The sequence below is a fragment of the Amaranthus tricolor genome, chromosome 16 (assembly GCF_026212465.1).
Source record: "Amaranthus tricolor cultivar Red isolate AtriRed21 chromosome 16, ASM2621246v1, whole genome shotgun sequence".
NCBI lineage: Eukaryota > Viridiplantae > Streptophyta > Magnoliopsida > Caryophyllales > Amaranthaceae > Amaranthus > Amaranthus tricolor.
This window is the reverse complement of record NC_080062.1, coordinates 4,695,969-4,713,214: the sequence shown is the minus strand read 5'-3', so window position 1 is coordinate 4,713,214 and position 17,246 is coordinate 4,695,969. Positions and strand designations below refer to the sequence as shown.

At 28.4% G+C, this 17,246-nt stretch overlaps 1 protein-coding gene across 1 annotated transcript; it reads right to left on the bottom strand.

Moving 5' to 3' along the window:
* Positions 1-15,854: 15,854 nt before the first annotated feature.
* Positions 15,855-16,358, bottom strand: LOC130802448 (secreted RxLR effector protein 161-like). The gene has a single exon (XM_057666468.1). It carries the CDS (start codon positions 16,356-16,358, stop codon positions 15,855-15,857), a length of 504 nt encoding a protein of 167 aa, XP_057522451.1.
* Between the last annotated feature and the right edge of the window lie 888 nt (positions 16,359-17,246).

The window sequence follows — 17,246 nt, the reverse complement described above, 5'->3', positions numbered from 1 at the left end:
AATAATATAATTAATTTGTAAATGAATGAATGTTTTTTTAAATAGATGTAAATCAATGGTGCTTTGTAAATTATAAATCAAAGATAATAATTTGTGCATCATTATTACATACTACTATTTATTACATTGTTTTTCAAATTTTAATAATATATGTTATAGTCCCAACTAAAGTTTTTAATGATGGTTAAATTAATCATCTTATAATCATCCTTAACATTTAATATTCCTATAGTCATCCTTATTCAATGACGTCATCTTTGCTTAAATGAGGGAAACAATCTCATAAAAAGAGGACAACTCATCAATTTTTTAAATTGCTTATGTCAGTTGTGTTTGTTTTAGTATATTGTATAGATAGATTAAACATCTGAGAATAGAGATCATAGTAGAATTAAGAGTAGAAGTATAATATGTGATCCTACCCGGACCATGAGTAGGGATGGGCAAGAGTCGAAGACCTTACCCGGACCCTATTGGACCCTACTCTTTTTTAAGGGTAAGAGTCTATTTTTTTGGACCTTAAGGGTCCGGGTTCGGGTCCAAAAAATATTATAAGGTTCCGGGTAGACCCGGACCCGACCCTTGGACCCTTTTTATTTTTTATATTTTTAATTTTTTTTGGGCTGGAGAGTATAATTTGTAATATTTGAGAAAATAAATTAGGCTTAAGTATAAAACAATATTTAATCCCTCCTTATTTTATTTTATTTATTTTTTCCATAATTTCTTTATTTTTTTCTCTTTTGCCAAAATGAAAATCAGAATTTTCATTATCCTAACACTATTCATCATCTTCCCTAAGTTTTTTTGAGATTCGAGTGGTATTTTGTGTTGTCAGAAAAAAGAAAAGTTTGACTGACTTCCTCCAACAATATAACAGCTATGAAATATCAAATATTTGTGAAGTTTACAGCATAAATCTCAGAATAAAACCATATAATGTCACAAAAATGGAGAATAATCGTTCTATAAAAGGCAGCAAAACACGGGGTTGCAACATCAAACAAACAACTCAACATAAAATACAAAAAAAATAAAAGAAAGAAAATTTCAAGTACAACAGCTTAGAAGAGCATTAGATATGAAAGAACAATTCTACAATTAAATCCTGATGAGTTTTCAAGTCTGTATCCTTATACAAATTTCTTCGACTGATTCCTAAGCAACAGTAGGCATGTCTTTGAGCCGTTCCTCTAGAGGCTTACCAATCGAATACACAATGAACTTTATAAAATATATATATATATATATATATATATATATATATATATATATATATATATATATATATATATATATATATATATATATATATATATATATATATATATATATATATATATATATATATATATATATATATACATATATATATATGGTTCTATTTTTTAGACCCTTTAATCTCATTCAAGAAAATAAACTTTTTAGGGTATGGTTCAACACCCTTAGGGTTTTGGTCTAGGTCTAAATTTTTAGACCCTTAATATCAGGGTCCGGGTCTGGACCCTACCTTAAATTTAGGGTCCAAATCCGAGTAGGGTCCAGACCTGACCCATACACTAAATGCCCATCCCTAACCATGAGAGCCTGAGTTGATATCTTGAACCATCCACTAACAAGGGTGTTTAAAATAGACCCCATAATTCGATATTTATCCAACTTTAACATTAAATCCGTCTTAACCCGATTTCAAAACGAATTTAAAATAATGTAAAATTCAATGTGGACAGAAAATTCAATTTTGAACTGATCCGAAACACCTAATCTAAAATTGACCCGAATAAACATCTTTACTATAAGGAATATTAACATATTTACATACTCTTTTATGTCACTCATTTTACATCATTTTGAATTATAAAATTATAATAGGACATTTTTTTCAAAATGATGTATGACAAAATAGTAATGAAATTTCATCACTACTTGGTAAGGTACTATGTTTAATTTACTCCAGATTTTGGAAATAGAGTTAGAATGTAATTTATGAAGAGTGGCAGAGTCACGTACTGAATAACGAAAACATTTGACCCCATTTAGATTATATTTTAAAAATTAAGATTCTTGCTTATTAAATTTGACAAATAAGTATGTCAAATTACTAATGAAATATTCAAAATCAACGTAATTATATTACTCTATTTTCTAACAATTTTAGTTTAACCCTAGTAAATAAATTTTATAAATTTACCACAGTTGTTTATGATAGTAGATTTTTTTTATGGATTTCGATATTTATTTGTACTTTAAAGTTAACTTACATGTGAATCTCAAAACCATGAAAAATGGTTTAAAATTGAGACATCATCTAAATTATTTACTAGATTCTTTTTTTTTTGGTCCATAGAGAGAGGTGTTTAAAATTGGATACAACATCTAATTTGATCCGGAAATTTAATTGAATGTTTGTTTTTCTAAATAATAAAAATTTGATTCGGTTCCGATCTAGATAAAATTCAATTATGGTTTATCTATATAAAATAACGGGATAGCTGCTATTTTTTTTTATTGCCAATTTATACTTCATGTTTATTTTATATATTTTTAGCTATTCTAAGTAAATTGTTTTTTTTTTTTTAAAACTGGCTATTTTAAGTACTTAGACCCATTGTATAACTCTTATAGTCTTATTATCATTTTACAAAACAATATAAATATAAATTATAGAGTTACTAAAATAAAATTATTATTAGTTTATGTAAACGTTCATAAATTAATGATTTTTAATTGCAAATTTTATATTTATAATTAATTGATAAAGAGCAAATTTCTATTAATACCCAAAACAATTGATAAAGAGCAAGTATAGCAATAGACATTGTACCAGACACTAATAACATTCACATTAGTAGACATAACCACGATTTGATTATAATTAAATTTGGGATTTTGAGTTTTGGCATCCATAATTAGAAAAGAATCAAATAGGAAAAAAATAATAATTAATTAATAAAAATCAGACGATATTTGATTTAGTTTTATTAAATTTGGATCAATATTATAAACCAAATACCCGATTCATAGTCAAAAATTGGTTTAAATATAATCGAGTTTTATACGAAACCAATTAAACTGCATATCGAATATTCCAGACCGAATTATTTTTCACATTCGTTCAAGAGATAATCTATATTTCAGTCTTTGGTGATGCTACACTTTAGATAAAATGTAAGGAAGTATATAAATTATTAAAAAATTTCATTTACACTATTTTCAGTTTTGTATTTTTCATTTTTCCCCACCTATCCTATAATAAAAAATAAAAAAATTTCATTATATGAGAATTTATTTCCATATATAAATAGCAGTACTAAATACATGGCCACTATTATTCATATTTAAGGCTATGGCATAACTACATGGCATATCCTATTCTACATATGTTTGCAAACTTGTAAAATCATGCACCTAATGATGTAAAAATGTTTTAAGGGACTTACTGGCGATCATTTTCATTACTTTTTTCAATAACTTATTTTAAGATTTTAACACTTATTTTAAAATAAAAAATAAAATTTTAAACTCTCTATTTTTCTTTATTAAGCAATTCTAACCATTAAATTTGAATAAAGAATATACGAAAAAAACGTTAAATGATATACTTTATAATCTAACATTGAATCTTATCTATATTATCCATATCCTACCTTATCCAAGTACTACTTTATAATCAAAGAGAATGACTAAATTCTAGTCCACTCATCCTATTTATCATTGCGTTGATTTTAGGATGAATCGATCATGAATAAGTTCTTGTGGGAAAAAAAGGATATGATTTGACAACATTAAGTCAAATGAACTTGAAGTCTCATATTTTATAAACTCCATGTTTGCAAGTTTAGAGTTACAACAATAGGTTTAGTTGTTGGTATTAGCGTATACTTTATGGTTATGAGAGTTGTCTTTTTTTTTTTTTTTTTTCTTAAGACTCTAGCTAGTTATAGTTCTGTATGAGCGGGATACACTGGGTGTGATGTTGAAGATGATCATACTATTTCTATGATGATGAAACTTTAATCATTTTTATTAAAATCTTCTATAAACATCGAATACTACATCTTTAAATAGTAATGTATTGAACTAAAGAAAATAAGATGATTGAAGTAAATTAAGTATGGTTATTAAACTTGTCAATAAATTTTCAAAGTTGCACTAACTTTTTACGTGTTGTATGAGATTGTCCCACAATGAGACGAGCTTTTCAAATTGATCATTTTAAAATATACATGGGCCAGTAAAATAGAGATATTATTATTATGAGACCGTCTCTTTTAGAAATTTGTAAATTTTTTTTATACCATTCTTATCATTTATTTTTAGTAGAAGGCGATTGAAGTTACATGAATCATGTTGTGTTCCATAATAATTGATAGTCAATGTTACCAACAACACCAAGTAGTACTATTGCTTTATTGTAGTGCTATTACAACGAGTTTCTTTTTGTGATGAGATACATTACCAACTAGGTTGCCGAAACTATTTCTGGCTTTTGAGTAAGTCGGCAGGAATATATACACAAATGTTTTAAATGTGCACGTGGAAAAATAAAGTACTACAAAAGTAAAAAATTATTTATTTTAATTTCTTAGGTATTTAATGGATATTAACTAATTCATTTGATAAAGATAATATATACTAAATCATGTGATGAAATTAATACTCATGAGTCATGACCTTGGAGAATCAAAGCTCATTTACTTTACCTTGTACTTGTAACTTTCTTACGTGTCATAAAATGGGAAAATGTATCTTAAGCATTTTGTAAATACCGTTAAATTAAATATCTTATCGTCTCAATTAAAGTTGTATATAGATGGGTAGCGGAACGGGTAGTGCCAAAAAAATCTATTTGCGGGCTTAAATATTTAAAAGCCCGCCTGCATTTGCGGATTTATTTTTTTATTGCTACCTACCCATTTTCTAGATAGCGGGCGGGACCATAGGGTAGGCAGGTATTTCTGATATAAAAAAATTAAAAATACAATATAAATTATAAAGTTAAGTTTTAATAACAATTAAAATACAATACATTATCCAAAATACTCCAAATACATAAAAATTAAAAAATATTAAAATTACATAAATATAAACACTATTTTGAAAATGGGTAGCACTAGTTATTGGGCTGTCCGATTGTATAAATTGTAGACAGTAGATTTCTACATTCTAGATGAGTAGACTAAAAGAATTATTATTTAAAACTTAATATATTAAATTAAGCGAGCTAACGAGTAATCCCGTGCGCATTTCTTTAGTGTTGCTACCTGCTGATTTATCTTGGCGGACGTATATTATCCGTCTAAATTTTAAATGTTTTTTAAAAACGTTGTCCAAGCCCACCTATTTTTCGAGCCGGGTGGGTATATATATATAGTGGAACTTAAAATAAAAACCAAATAAAGTGTCATTAAATCACTTTACAGTGAAACTTAAAATAAAAACCAATAATTATTACACTAAAAATAGAAATCAATGGCATTTTTCTAATGCCACTAAATTTAATATGGCGAAAAATTAAATTTATTGTAGTGTGAGTGTTAATACTTAAAAAATCAGTTCATGTGAAAAACATGAAGATGGTTGGGAGAAAGAAGAGGATTATTTTTATAGATTAATTGTAGTAAACTAATTAAAATCATATGAAGATTGGTCAAATTCTCTTTAATGATGGTTTTGTCCATTATAAGTAATTTTTGGTGTAAGTGGAGTCGTCTTAGTTTGAAGACTATTAAGTTGAAATATTATGCATGTTGATGAAGAAAAATGAGGAAGTTTTTATATTAATTAATTGTTGGTAAACCAGTCAAAAATTGGATTAAGATTGATGAAATGATCTTGTCTATCATTAGTAAATTTGGCCAAAGTGGAATTTCAATTTTAAGGATATAATGATTATTAAATTATATTTATTTTTTATTTTGGAATATGATAGAGAACTACAGGTAAATGGGAGAGGAAATTAATTAAATTTTTTTGTATCACATATTTACCACAAAGATAAAATTAAGTGGAAGTCTTTAACTATTCATACCATTAATTCTCGATAGTTGATAAAGTTGGGCCAATGATATTTGGAGTTTGTCCACGTGATATGTAGAATATTTAAAATATGTAAGTTATTAATAAAAAAATTTTAAAAATTAAGTTTAGTACTGTTAAAGCAAATGTTAATAATTTTAATGATGACGTTAACTTTAAACATATAATCGAGCATGCTTTATCTTGTACTTTGGAGAGGGTCTATAAAGATGTGTCATATGTGAATGGTTTGAAGTTTGGAACGATTGATGAGGGTTGCTTGATCGAAGCAATAAGAAAGGGGGAGTTAGTAGCTTCACTCGACCGGTCGAGCGAATGACCAGGTCGAGTGAGGAGTGAGTGGGTCGAGCGAAATGTTCAGAACAAGTCAGTAGCTAGTCTAAAGGCTCTCTCGATCGAGCCATTACCTCGCTCGGTCGAGTGGCAGTCGAGCAACCTCCTCGGATTCCTTCTGTGTAGTTTCTGGTTCAAGTTAGTATTGATGTCGGCACACTATTTCTTGTTTAATGTGTTGTTTTTGTGTTGTGTTATTGCTATGTTAATTGTTATGTATTATTATCATAGTTAAGTGGGTGATTAATTGTGTTTGATGGTGAATGAATGTGTGGTTCTAGAATAATGTACTCCACTCTATAAATAGAATACATCATTCATAGAAACATGCACCACAAACACACTTATTGAGAGTAGTCTAGTGCATTGTTAGAAACTTGAAAGTGTTCTTATTTTGCTCTAGTATTTTGTGATCTTGAGAGGTTTGATCTCAAGATAAGGGAGGTTTATTATAATTGTATTGTAGAATCATTTATAATAAAACTACATTTGAGGGATAGGTATCCAAGATACCTCATAAACACTTGTGTTCATCTTTTGCTTTATTTTTCATTTGTTTTCATTGTTGAACCTCTTTAAGGCTTTCATTACAAGTACTAAATAATTTTCAAAATAAGCATTTTCATGGTCGAGGCTAAGGCTAGGGCTTCTTCGTTGTTATCGATAGCGAACAAGATATTGTTTGCTGTTAGCGACAACGAAAAAAAGAAAGATAAAGTAATAGTTTTTTAGAAAAAAAAATCAAAGAGGATTAGTGTGTCATTGCTTGGTTTACTCTTTCTTTTGTTCGCCGTTACTAACATCAAACAAAATTGTGGTAACATGTTCTTCACTTGTTCACACTTCCGACGATTTTTCTCGAGTCAAGGCACTCTTTGGCCGTATCCTCTTTTTTGGGTATGAGTTGCCGCCATCATTTCCTCCCTAAATCCTGATCATAATTTTCTATTGACAATATATACTGGATACGATGATGAGGATGATGATGTTTTTCACTTGTTCGCACAAATTAATAAATCCTGACCTTAAACTCATACACAGAGACACTTATTTTGAAAATCACTTTTTAACACTAAACTTATATTTTAAAAATTTATCAGAAAAACTTGTTTGTTTCACTCTTTTGTGGTATCTAACGATAGGCTACTGAACTTATATGGAAAGATTGAAAAAAATAAGATAAATAAACAATTTAATTCCGAATATAAGATTCGGGAAAACTTATGTCCCAAAATAAGCTTCCGTACATCCAAGCCTAGCCTCGGGTAAGTCGCTGTTAGTAACAGCGAATGAGGAGAAAAAAAAAATTAAAAGGAGTTGACCAGTCAACCCCTTAAGTCGCTGTTACTAACAGCGACTTATATAAAAAAAAAAAAAAAATTTTTTTTTTTAAATTTTAATAGTATTAAACTTGAAGTAGCTGTCTTTTTTTGTTTTTAGAGCAGCTTGTTTTTTAACCTTCAAACAATTATTTAATAGCAGATGAACTAACTATATAAACTTGTTATAGTTTGATTAATCTTCCGATGTGGGATTTTTTTCTGGAACACATCAAGATAAATGAAACCAAAAATTAGCTCACGAATAGAGCACCGATGTGGGACTAAGTTATTGATTCATAAATAGGGTTGTACGTTATTTGTCTTATAACCCATGTTCAATATCATGCAAGAGAGGGGTACAACTTTTTCTACAATGGGCCATCATGCAAGGAGTTGCAATGCTATTGCAAAATAGATACCAACGACAGAGGCTGTACACCCGCATTGCACTTGGAAAGGTGCGTGCTTTATGATTTGATAATATGCTCATATACCCCTTAGTCTAATCTAAAGCTCTCAACCTAACTTTTTGGGCCAGGAGTTAAAGTTTTGGGATTGCAAGTGGGATGGAACTTGGACATCCTTTAATAGTGTTGACATCATTATGAATTGTGTCTTCTCTTCACTTATACCTAGAAGAAGGTCAAGTGTGTAGCCAATCATCTTTAAATTGCATTTTATAGGATGCTTATCTGGTACTAATATAACAGTGTAATCTGAGCTTGATATATGAGAAACAAAATCTGAAGTGAACATATAAAAATCTGATGAGTTGGACCTTTTGTGTGAGATCTGAATTGACCGAACTAAAATCAAATATTACTAACCTCATCAAGTAATGCATCAAATTTAAATTACAAGTGAATCATGAAGTTTGATGTAAATAAAGTAAACATAGCATAAATGTTTTTCTTGAACATGTTATGTATTCCTTAAATAATATTTATTCCAACTTAAAACCATACTACACTTCACCTAGATGTCTTCTTCAATGGAGAACAAATAGTGGTCTTCTTCAATGGTGGATGTCTTCCTCTTCAATAACTTAGTCCCACATCGGTGCTCTATTTGTGAGCTAATTTTTGGTTTCATTTATTTTGATGTGTTCCAGAAAACAATCCCACATCGGAAGATTTTAAATAATTGTTTGAAGGTTAAAAAACAAGCTGCTCCAAAAACAAAAAAATACAGCTACTTCAAGTTCAGTACTATTAAAATTTAAAAAAAAAAAAATTATTATTATTATTTTTTTTTTATAAGTCGCTGTTAGTAACAGCGACTTAAGGGGTTGACTGGTCAACTCCTTAAGTCGCTGTTACTAACAGCGACTTAGGGCCTTTTAATTTTTTTTTTTCTCCTCATTCGCTGTTACTAACAGCGACTTACCCGAGGCTAGGCTTGGATGTACGGAAGCTTATTTTGGGACATAAGTTTTCCCGAATCTTATATTCGGAATTAAATTATTTATTTATCTTATTTTTTTCAATCTTTCACTTATATGCTAGGTTGTCAGTCGTATTCAAACAAGCTTTATTTTGGACTTGTGGCCCATATTATGATTTGAATGGTTTGTGCGGAAAATTTAAACTAAATAAGCAAAATAATATAAGAAAAGTCAAACAATAAATAATATTTTAAAATATTTTTCAAAGCAAGTACTTTTTTCCCAAAGCTAAAGTTTGAGTTGTTCGCTGTTACTAACAGCGAACAAAAAAGGCGGGTCAAAAAAAAGTCAAGTTCTTTGTTCGCTATTAGTAACAACGAACAAAAGTTTAACTTGGTCAAATAGGGTCAAACCTTTGTTCGCTGTTACTAACAGCGAACAAAGGCTTGACTTTGTTTGACTAGGTCTCCTTTGTTCGCAGTTACAACAAAGACCTGGTAAAAAACATCAAAGTCTTTGTTCGATGTTAGTAACAGCGAACAAAAAACTTGACTGTTTTTTTACCAACCCTCTTTGTTCACTGTTAGTGACAGCGAACAACTCAAACCTCAGCTCTGGAAAAAAAGTGCTTACTTTAGAAAATATTTTAAAATATTACTTATTTTTTGATTTTTTAATAATTTTTTGCTTAATTCATTCAAATTTTCGGTTTGTCCAACCTACATTTAAAGGCATTCCTTACATTTTTGAGAATATTGGTACTTATCCCTCAAACAAAATATAAAAATAATTGTGAGATACAATCTCACTATGACACATGTTGTGTACATAGGTAGAATAATTCAAATAATATAAATTGTGAGAATATGTTATCCTTAATTTAAAGTCTTTTCATCCAAAGACAGTCTCCCACAGGAGCTGAGGATTCATTTGGTTGACATTAGAATTCAATTGACACATAAAGTAATTTTTCTAAGGAATAACTTCCTAGTGAAATTACTAGGAATATGAATTTTGTGAAATAGCAATTAACATAAAAATTTCAAGTTAACAAGGGGTACCATGGTGAATATATTACATTCTATTAAAATTTTAAATTCCTTATAAATTACCAACCAAATACAATTAATTTTGACATTTTTTAGAAAATTTAAATTTATATACTATTTAATGTCAACCAATCATGCTCTAAAAGAAAAATTCTTTGGCTACCGGTTTAAAATTCTGGCTTTGCCTCCACCTATAATTGTTTCTAAAATTGTGTATTATGATTTGATATATTAATTACATTACTTCTACACAATTCTCATTACGTTAAGACTTTATCTCACAAAAATAAATCTTTTTATGATTTGAGATTGTTCATAAAATATATAGTATAGATTAAGAATTAATTAAGGATTTCAGGTTTAAGGTCATATAAAAAATATGGGATGTAGTAGTGATATTTTAAAGTGAAGTACAATCTTCCATTATAAAAGCATAAGTATTAACAAGCCAAACGCTGAGAGCCCATTCAATATTGTTTGTTACAATGAATTTATAATAATTTTTAAACACAAATTTTTGTGAGAGATGAGTTTTTATAGAGACTATCTCTAATTGGACCGGTCTATTATATATTTTTTAAAATATTGTAAGTAGGTAAGAATAATGTAAGTAGACAATTAAGATATTGAAAGTAAGCATTAACAATACGGTAAGTAAACACTAAGGATAATGTAAGTATGCATTAAGAATACGGTAAGTAGGCATAAATCTTTAATAAACTTGACTTAAGATACGTCTCTCAAAAAGACGGTCTCTCAAAAGACTAGCTGATTTTAAAATATTATTAATTGAAATCTCAAAATATTAAAGTAGCTCATTTGGTAAGGAAGCTGGTAAGAGAGATGGGCTATGTCAAGGCTTGGCCCTTGAAAAGGGCCTCAAAGAATTGGGCCTTATGCTCACTAGATACTAAACAAATGAGGGAAAATTAAATAAAATGAACTTTTAGAAAAAAAAAAATAAATGAATAAATAAATAAATTAATTAAAATAAGCTTTGGAAGACAAAGTGAAAATTTTGAACAGGAAAAAAAAGCAAGCCAAAAATTTGTATGCATCTGTACGTATATATACGGCCTCTTTTTTTTGGGCTTTTATCTAAATCAGTTAAATTGCATTACCTAATCCAATTATAATTACTCCCAATTCATTACCATTGACTCCTCTTTGTAATTAAAATTTTTTTTTACAGTTATTTCACTCTTTTCTTTAGGTTTGAATTTGAGATTTTAATATTTGGAATATAACTTTTAGCATTTAAGAAGGGCTTTAAAGTTCTCGAGTAATCATGCTAAACATCTATAAAGATATGTATATACGTTTTGAAATTGAAGTTTTAATTCTTAAAATAGGGCTTTTATACCTTTAAGAAGGCTTTTTAAGTTATGAATTAGTCATACTAAACAATTTTAAAGTCTAGAACCAAATTCATAAGTGAACTGGGCTTTTAGAATTAAGTCGCATATAAGCAACGGTTGCATAGGAGAGTTGCTGAAAAAAGCAATTGCTTGTTTGGTGTTCATAACAGTGAAATACACCATTATTTTTTTTCCTTTTAAAAATTTTAACTTTGTCTTTCTTTAGTTTGTTATTAGTAACAACAAATAAAGTCGTGGTAATTTTTTTTTCTTGTTCACTATTAGTATAAGGAACAAACTCCGACCTTAGACTCGAATACATAGATACTTATTTTGGGAATTAAAATTTTCCGAAGTTTATTTTGTGAATTTTTTTAAAACTCCTTTTTTTTCAATTTACTTCTTCAATTATAAGACTTGGTATTACATTTTAAGCTCAATTCTATTTATGGCCTATTACTTCTTCACTAGCTAGTTCATTCATAGTCGCTACTCTTTAATCATAAAATCAACAAGTTTCTAATTGCTTCAACAAAATAACTTAAAATAACAAACTTTATATATCAATCATTTATTTCCAAACACTTATTCATTTAAAAAAATAGAGTCATCAAGAGAGTAAGGATAGAGCATTACACAAGTGGCCAATCAATGCATGCATATTAAAAGAAAGTAATCAAATTTTATTTTAGTTGATGAGCAAATATCAAAAATATTTTGAATATGATTCTCATCTAGTCTTTTCACTTCTTCGATCTATTCTATAATCAAAAAATTATACTTATAAATAAATGGGATAGATCACAAGTCTAGGTGCAGAACAAAAACTGACAAAATTTTTTTAAGTCCCTGTGCAATTTCAAATAGAGATATTCTATATGATAGGCACCAACTATTTCAAAAGGGGAGCTGGGAGAAGGTGGTTTTGGTGAAATTGACAGGGTATTAATTATCATACATGCTTTTCTTATTCCTTTTTACTGAGTTGTAATGAAATGGAAAGGGGTAAAACGGTCATTTTTATAGTTAATGGAAAATTAAACGTTTTTGGCTTAATAATGTTACGTTAGTTAATTGTTCAAGAGTTGAGTGCTATTTGTGGAAAAAAATTTAAGAATTATTACCACTCACTTTTTACAATAGTTGATGCCTACCATATAAAATATCCCTTTCAAGCATTATGATATTTTTCTAGCAACTTTTTATCTTTAAACACTAAACATACATTAGATAATTTAATATTAAGGTCCTTAATTTCTTATAATTCCATACAATTAAATATATTAAACATACTTAAAATCGACCCTATTTTAAGTGCTTTTCTTTTCCTTTTGTCTTTCCCTTTTCCTTTTCCTTTCCCTTTGTCTTTCCCTTTCTCTTCGACGTACATGAAGACAAGAAAGATTACACTAGACTCCCACTTGTGTATCATAAAGTAAAAGAGATACACTGCGATGCGCATACGCGGAAAGAATTTCTTAATTTGATCTTTATTGAAGAAAGAGATTTCTAAACAATTATCGTGATATATAAATTATCATATTAAAACAAAAGAGATATTATTCGTCTTGTATGAGACTCTCTCATTATGAAATGGATCCATATAATAGTTCACTTTTGTCAATTGATTACTTTAAGATCATAATTAAGTAATTGTTTTAAGGTTATAAGTAATTACTTTAACGTCGTAAATGAACATTTTAAGACAAAAAATATATATTGGGCCAGCCGAATAGAGATGTTCTCACCATGAGACCGTCTCATTTAAGAATTAGTGAAAGAAATAATAATAAAATAAGTAAAACAAGAAAAAGATAAAATAAATTACCAAAAATCCCCCCTATAAGATTAGGGCACGTAGTGTGATTTACTTCTCTTATAAATAACTGTAATTTACCCAAACTTTCTCAGCTTATAAAAGTATATTAATTATTTCAAATTTTTAAAAATTAAATCTTATTTTAATTGAGATTAATATCAATTTTTTCAGATGACTTGAATACAATAGTTGAGGTTATATCAAAATGGTCTACGAAGTTGATTTTAGATCAATTGGATTTAATTGACAACTTATCATATGTTATATACTCCAACCCAAAAAACTCAATTAGTGTAATAAATTGAATTAATGTACCAACAACTACCTAAAAGAACAACACTATCGTGTTTATTAACTTGATTGTATATTATACTCCTATATGATATATCACCTTATATAAAGGCGGACACAGAGATGTTTTTTAGTAGGATCTAATAACCAAAATAAAATTTCTAATATGAATTTTGTATTCTTTTTACATATATTAAAATGAACCGCCTCTCTATTATTGAGAGACCATCTTTTTTAAAGACGGTTCTCAAAAGTCCAGCTTATTATGTTAATTTGAAAAAAAAACTAACGCGTGCGTGTAAGTATAATGTGAAAAGTCATATAATATATTTGAAGTTATAACAACATTTATTTTGGGTCATAACATAATATATTTGGTTTTATACTATCATATATTTGAGGATTATAACATAATTTATTTGGATTGTAACATAATATATTTGAAGCTATAGCAATATATATATTTGAGGTTATAACATAATATATATGAGGTTATAACAACATACATTTGTGGTTATAACATATTATATTTGGGGTTATAACATAATATATAATTCGGTATATAATGGTCTATATTTGAGGGTATAGTATTTTTATCATACCAAATATATTATGCTATAACCCCAAATGTATGTTGTTATAACTTCATATATATTATATTATTATTTCAAATATACATTGTTATAATTCTAAATATGTTATGCTATAACCCCAAATATATTATGTTATAACCACAAATATATGTTGTTATAACCTCAAATATACACACACACACACACACACACACACATATATATATATATATATATACACATATACATATACATATACATCCATATATATATGTATATATATATATATATACATATATATATATATATATATATATATATATATATATATATATATATATATATATATATATATATATATATATACATATATATATACATATACATATATATATACATATATATATATATATATATATATATATATATATATATATATATATATATACATATTATATATATATATATATATATATATATATATATATATATATATATATATATATATATATATATATATATATATACATATTATATATATATATATATATATATATATATATATATATATATATATATATATATATATATATTTATAACTTCAAATATATTATGTTATAATTCCAAAATAAATTATGTTATAAACCTCAAATATATGCTGGTATAACACCAAATATATTATGTTATAACCCTAGATAAATGTTGTTATAACCCCAAATATATTATGTGACTTTTCACATTACACTTACACGAGCGCGCCAGTTTTTTTAAAATTAACATAATGGACTGGGTTTTTGAGAACCGTCTTTAGAAAAGACGATCTCAAGTATGTCTGAAGTAAGAATTGTTGTAAAATGAAAATTAAATTTTATAGAATAATAGTGGGCCGAAAACTTACCAAGTCTTAAGGTAGATCGTTCTCCATTGATGATATATACGAATATGGTTTAAAATTAATCTATTAAAAATCAATTTTGTTGTTCACTTGACACAAGTATACCAATAGGAATAGTAGGAGACTTAATATTGCATGACTTTCAAAACCGAACATTCTAACAAGATTGATAAAATAATTGGTTTAAATCTCATTCTATATGATTGTGTTTTTTTCAAAGCTAGGTCTTGCCAATAGTAAAAACTAAGTGTCTAAGTATATTCTCACCAAAAATTTTAAACTTAGAACAAATTTTCAGCAACTCATCAATCTTATAAAAGGTTGTTTGTTAAGTGATAATTGGCTTTATTGATTGGTTTTTGGCTGATTAGTTGATTAAAAAAGCCAAAAATATGTTTGATAAATAGTTTTTCAACTAGCATAAAGCTTGTCTTTTATGATAAGATTAATTGCAGAAAAATAAAGTTGAGAATAGGTTTGGATCAGTGGATACTGATTTTTTTATTATTGATTAAAAGAAAAAACAGCCTATACTTATACATGAATAATGAGGCTAATCTAGGAAACAAAATATAAACATAATATTTATTTATTACACAGAATAATCTATATTCCTTAAATATAATACTTTCCTACACTCCCCCTCAAGTTAGGTCTTCCGTTCACCAATAACTAACTTGCATAATGTCCATTCAAAAGCCTCTGATGTTACTACCTTTGTAAGAATATCAGCTAGCTGATCTTTTGATCTTACAAGTGGAAGACTTATGATCTTTTTCTCCAATTTCTCTTTTATGAAGTGTCTACATGTTTTGTGCGATCATGTTGAACCAGGTTCTCCGAAATACTGATTGTTGCTTTGTTCTCACAGAACAACTTGCACATCTTTTTCTGTGGGAAGTGTAGTTCACTCAAAAGTTTGCTTAGCCATATGACTTCAGTAATACATTTAGCAATTCCTCGAAACTCTGCTTCTGCACTAGTCAAGGCAATGACCTTCTGTTTTTTACTTTTCCATGTAACAAGATTTCCTCCGACCAAAGTAAAGTACCCAGAAGTTAACCTCCTATCATCTCGGTCTCTTGCCCAGTCTGCATCTATATAGGCTAGAAGGTTCAAGTGATCATTTTTCCTAAATAGAATACCTCTACCACTTGTACCTTTTAGATACCTTAGGATTCTCATTACTGTTGTCATATGTTGTATCTGTGGTCGATGCATAAATCTACTTACTACTCCAACTGCATAAGCAATGTTTGGCCGTATGTGAGATAAATAGATCAGTTTGTCAACCATTCTCTGATACTATTCTCCGTCAGCCAACTTCTCTCCTTCAATCATTTGAAGACCATGATTAGTAATAACAGGTGTTTCTGCAGGCTTACAGTCAAGCATGTCTATTGCTACTAGTAAATCAAGAATATACTTTCTTTGGCTAATAAAGATGCCTCCTTTTGATCTCAAAACCTCAATGCCAAGAAAATACTTCAGTCGCCCTAGGTCTTTCATTTCAAACTCTCGTGACAGTTGCTCCTTGAGAAGACAAATTTCCTCTGTATCATCTCGTGACAGCTGATCATATCATCCACATAGATGATTAGACACGTGATATGATCATTCTGGCTTTTAAGAAATAAAGTATGGTCTGAATTGCTTTGTTTATACCCAAACTTTGTCATTGCAGCAGTGAATCTTTCAAACCACACTCTTGGAGAGTGCTTTAAACCATAAAGAGCTTTCTTCAACTTACACCCTTCACCTGGATTGTAATAACCACTTGAAAAACCGAGGGGAGCTTTCATATACGCCTCTTCTTCTATTGTTCCATGTAGGAACACATTTTTCACGTCAAACTGATGAAGTGGCCAATCTTTGTCAACAACAATAGAGAGTAGGACTCGGATAGTATCAATTTTGGCCACTAGAGAAAAGATTTCGGAGTAATCTACCCCATATGTCTGAGTGTACCCTTGTGAACTAGTCGGGCTTTATACATTTTAAGCTAAAATAAAATGAAAATATTAACTTTTTAAGCTTTTTTTAGTGACTTTTGACTTGTTCGTCTACTTTTAGATAATTTTATCAAACACTTTCCTATACAATGAACTTATCCAACTACTCCCTCCATTTCTTAATGTTCTTTCCGTTTAATATTCTATTTTGGAGAGACAAGTTTGATTAAGA

What these genes read in the sequence shown, in the direction of transcription:
- LOC130802448 (XM_057666468.1), bottom strand. Translation starts at nt 16,358, where the DNA reads ATGGTTGACAAACTGATCTATTTATCTCACATACGGCCAAACATTGCT.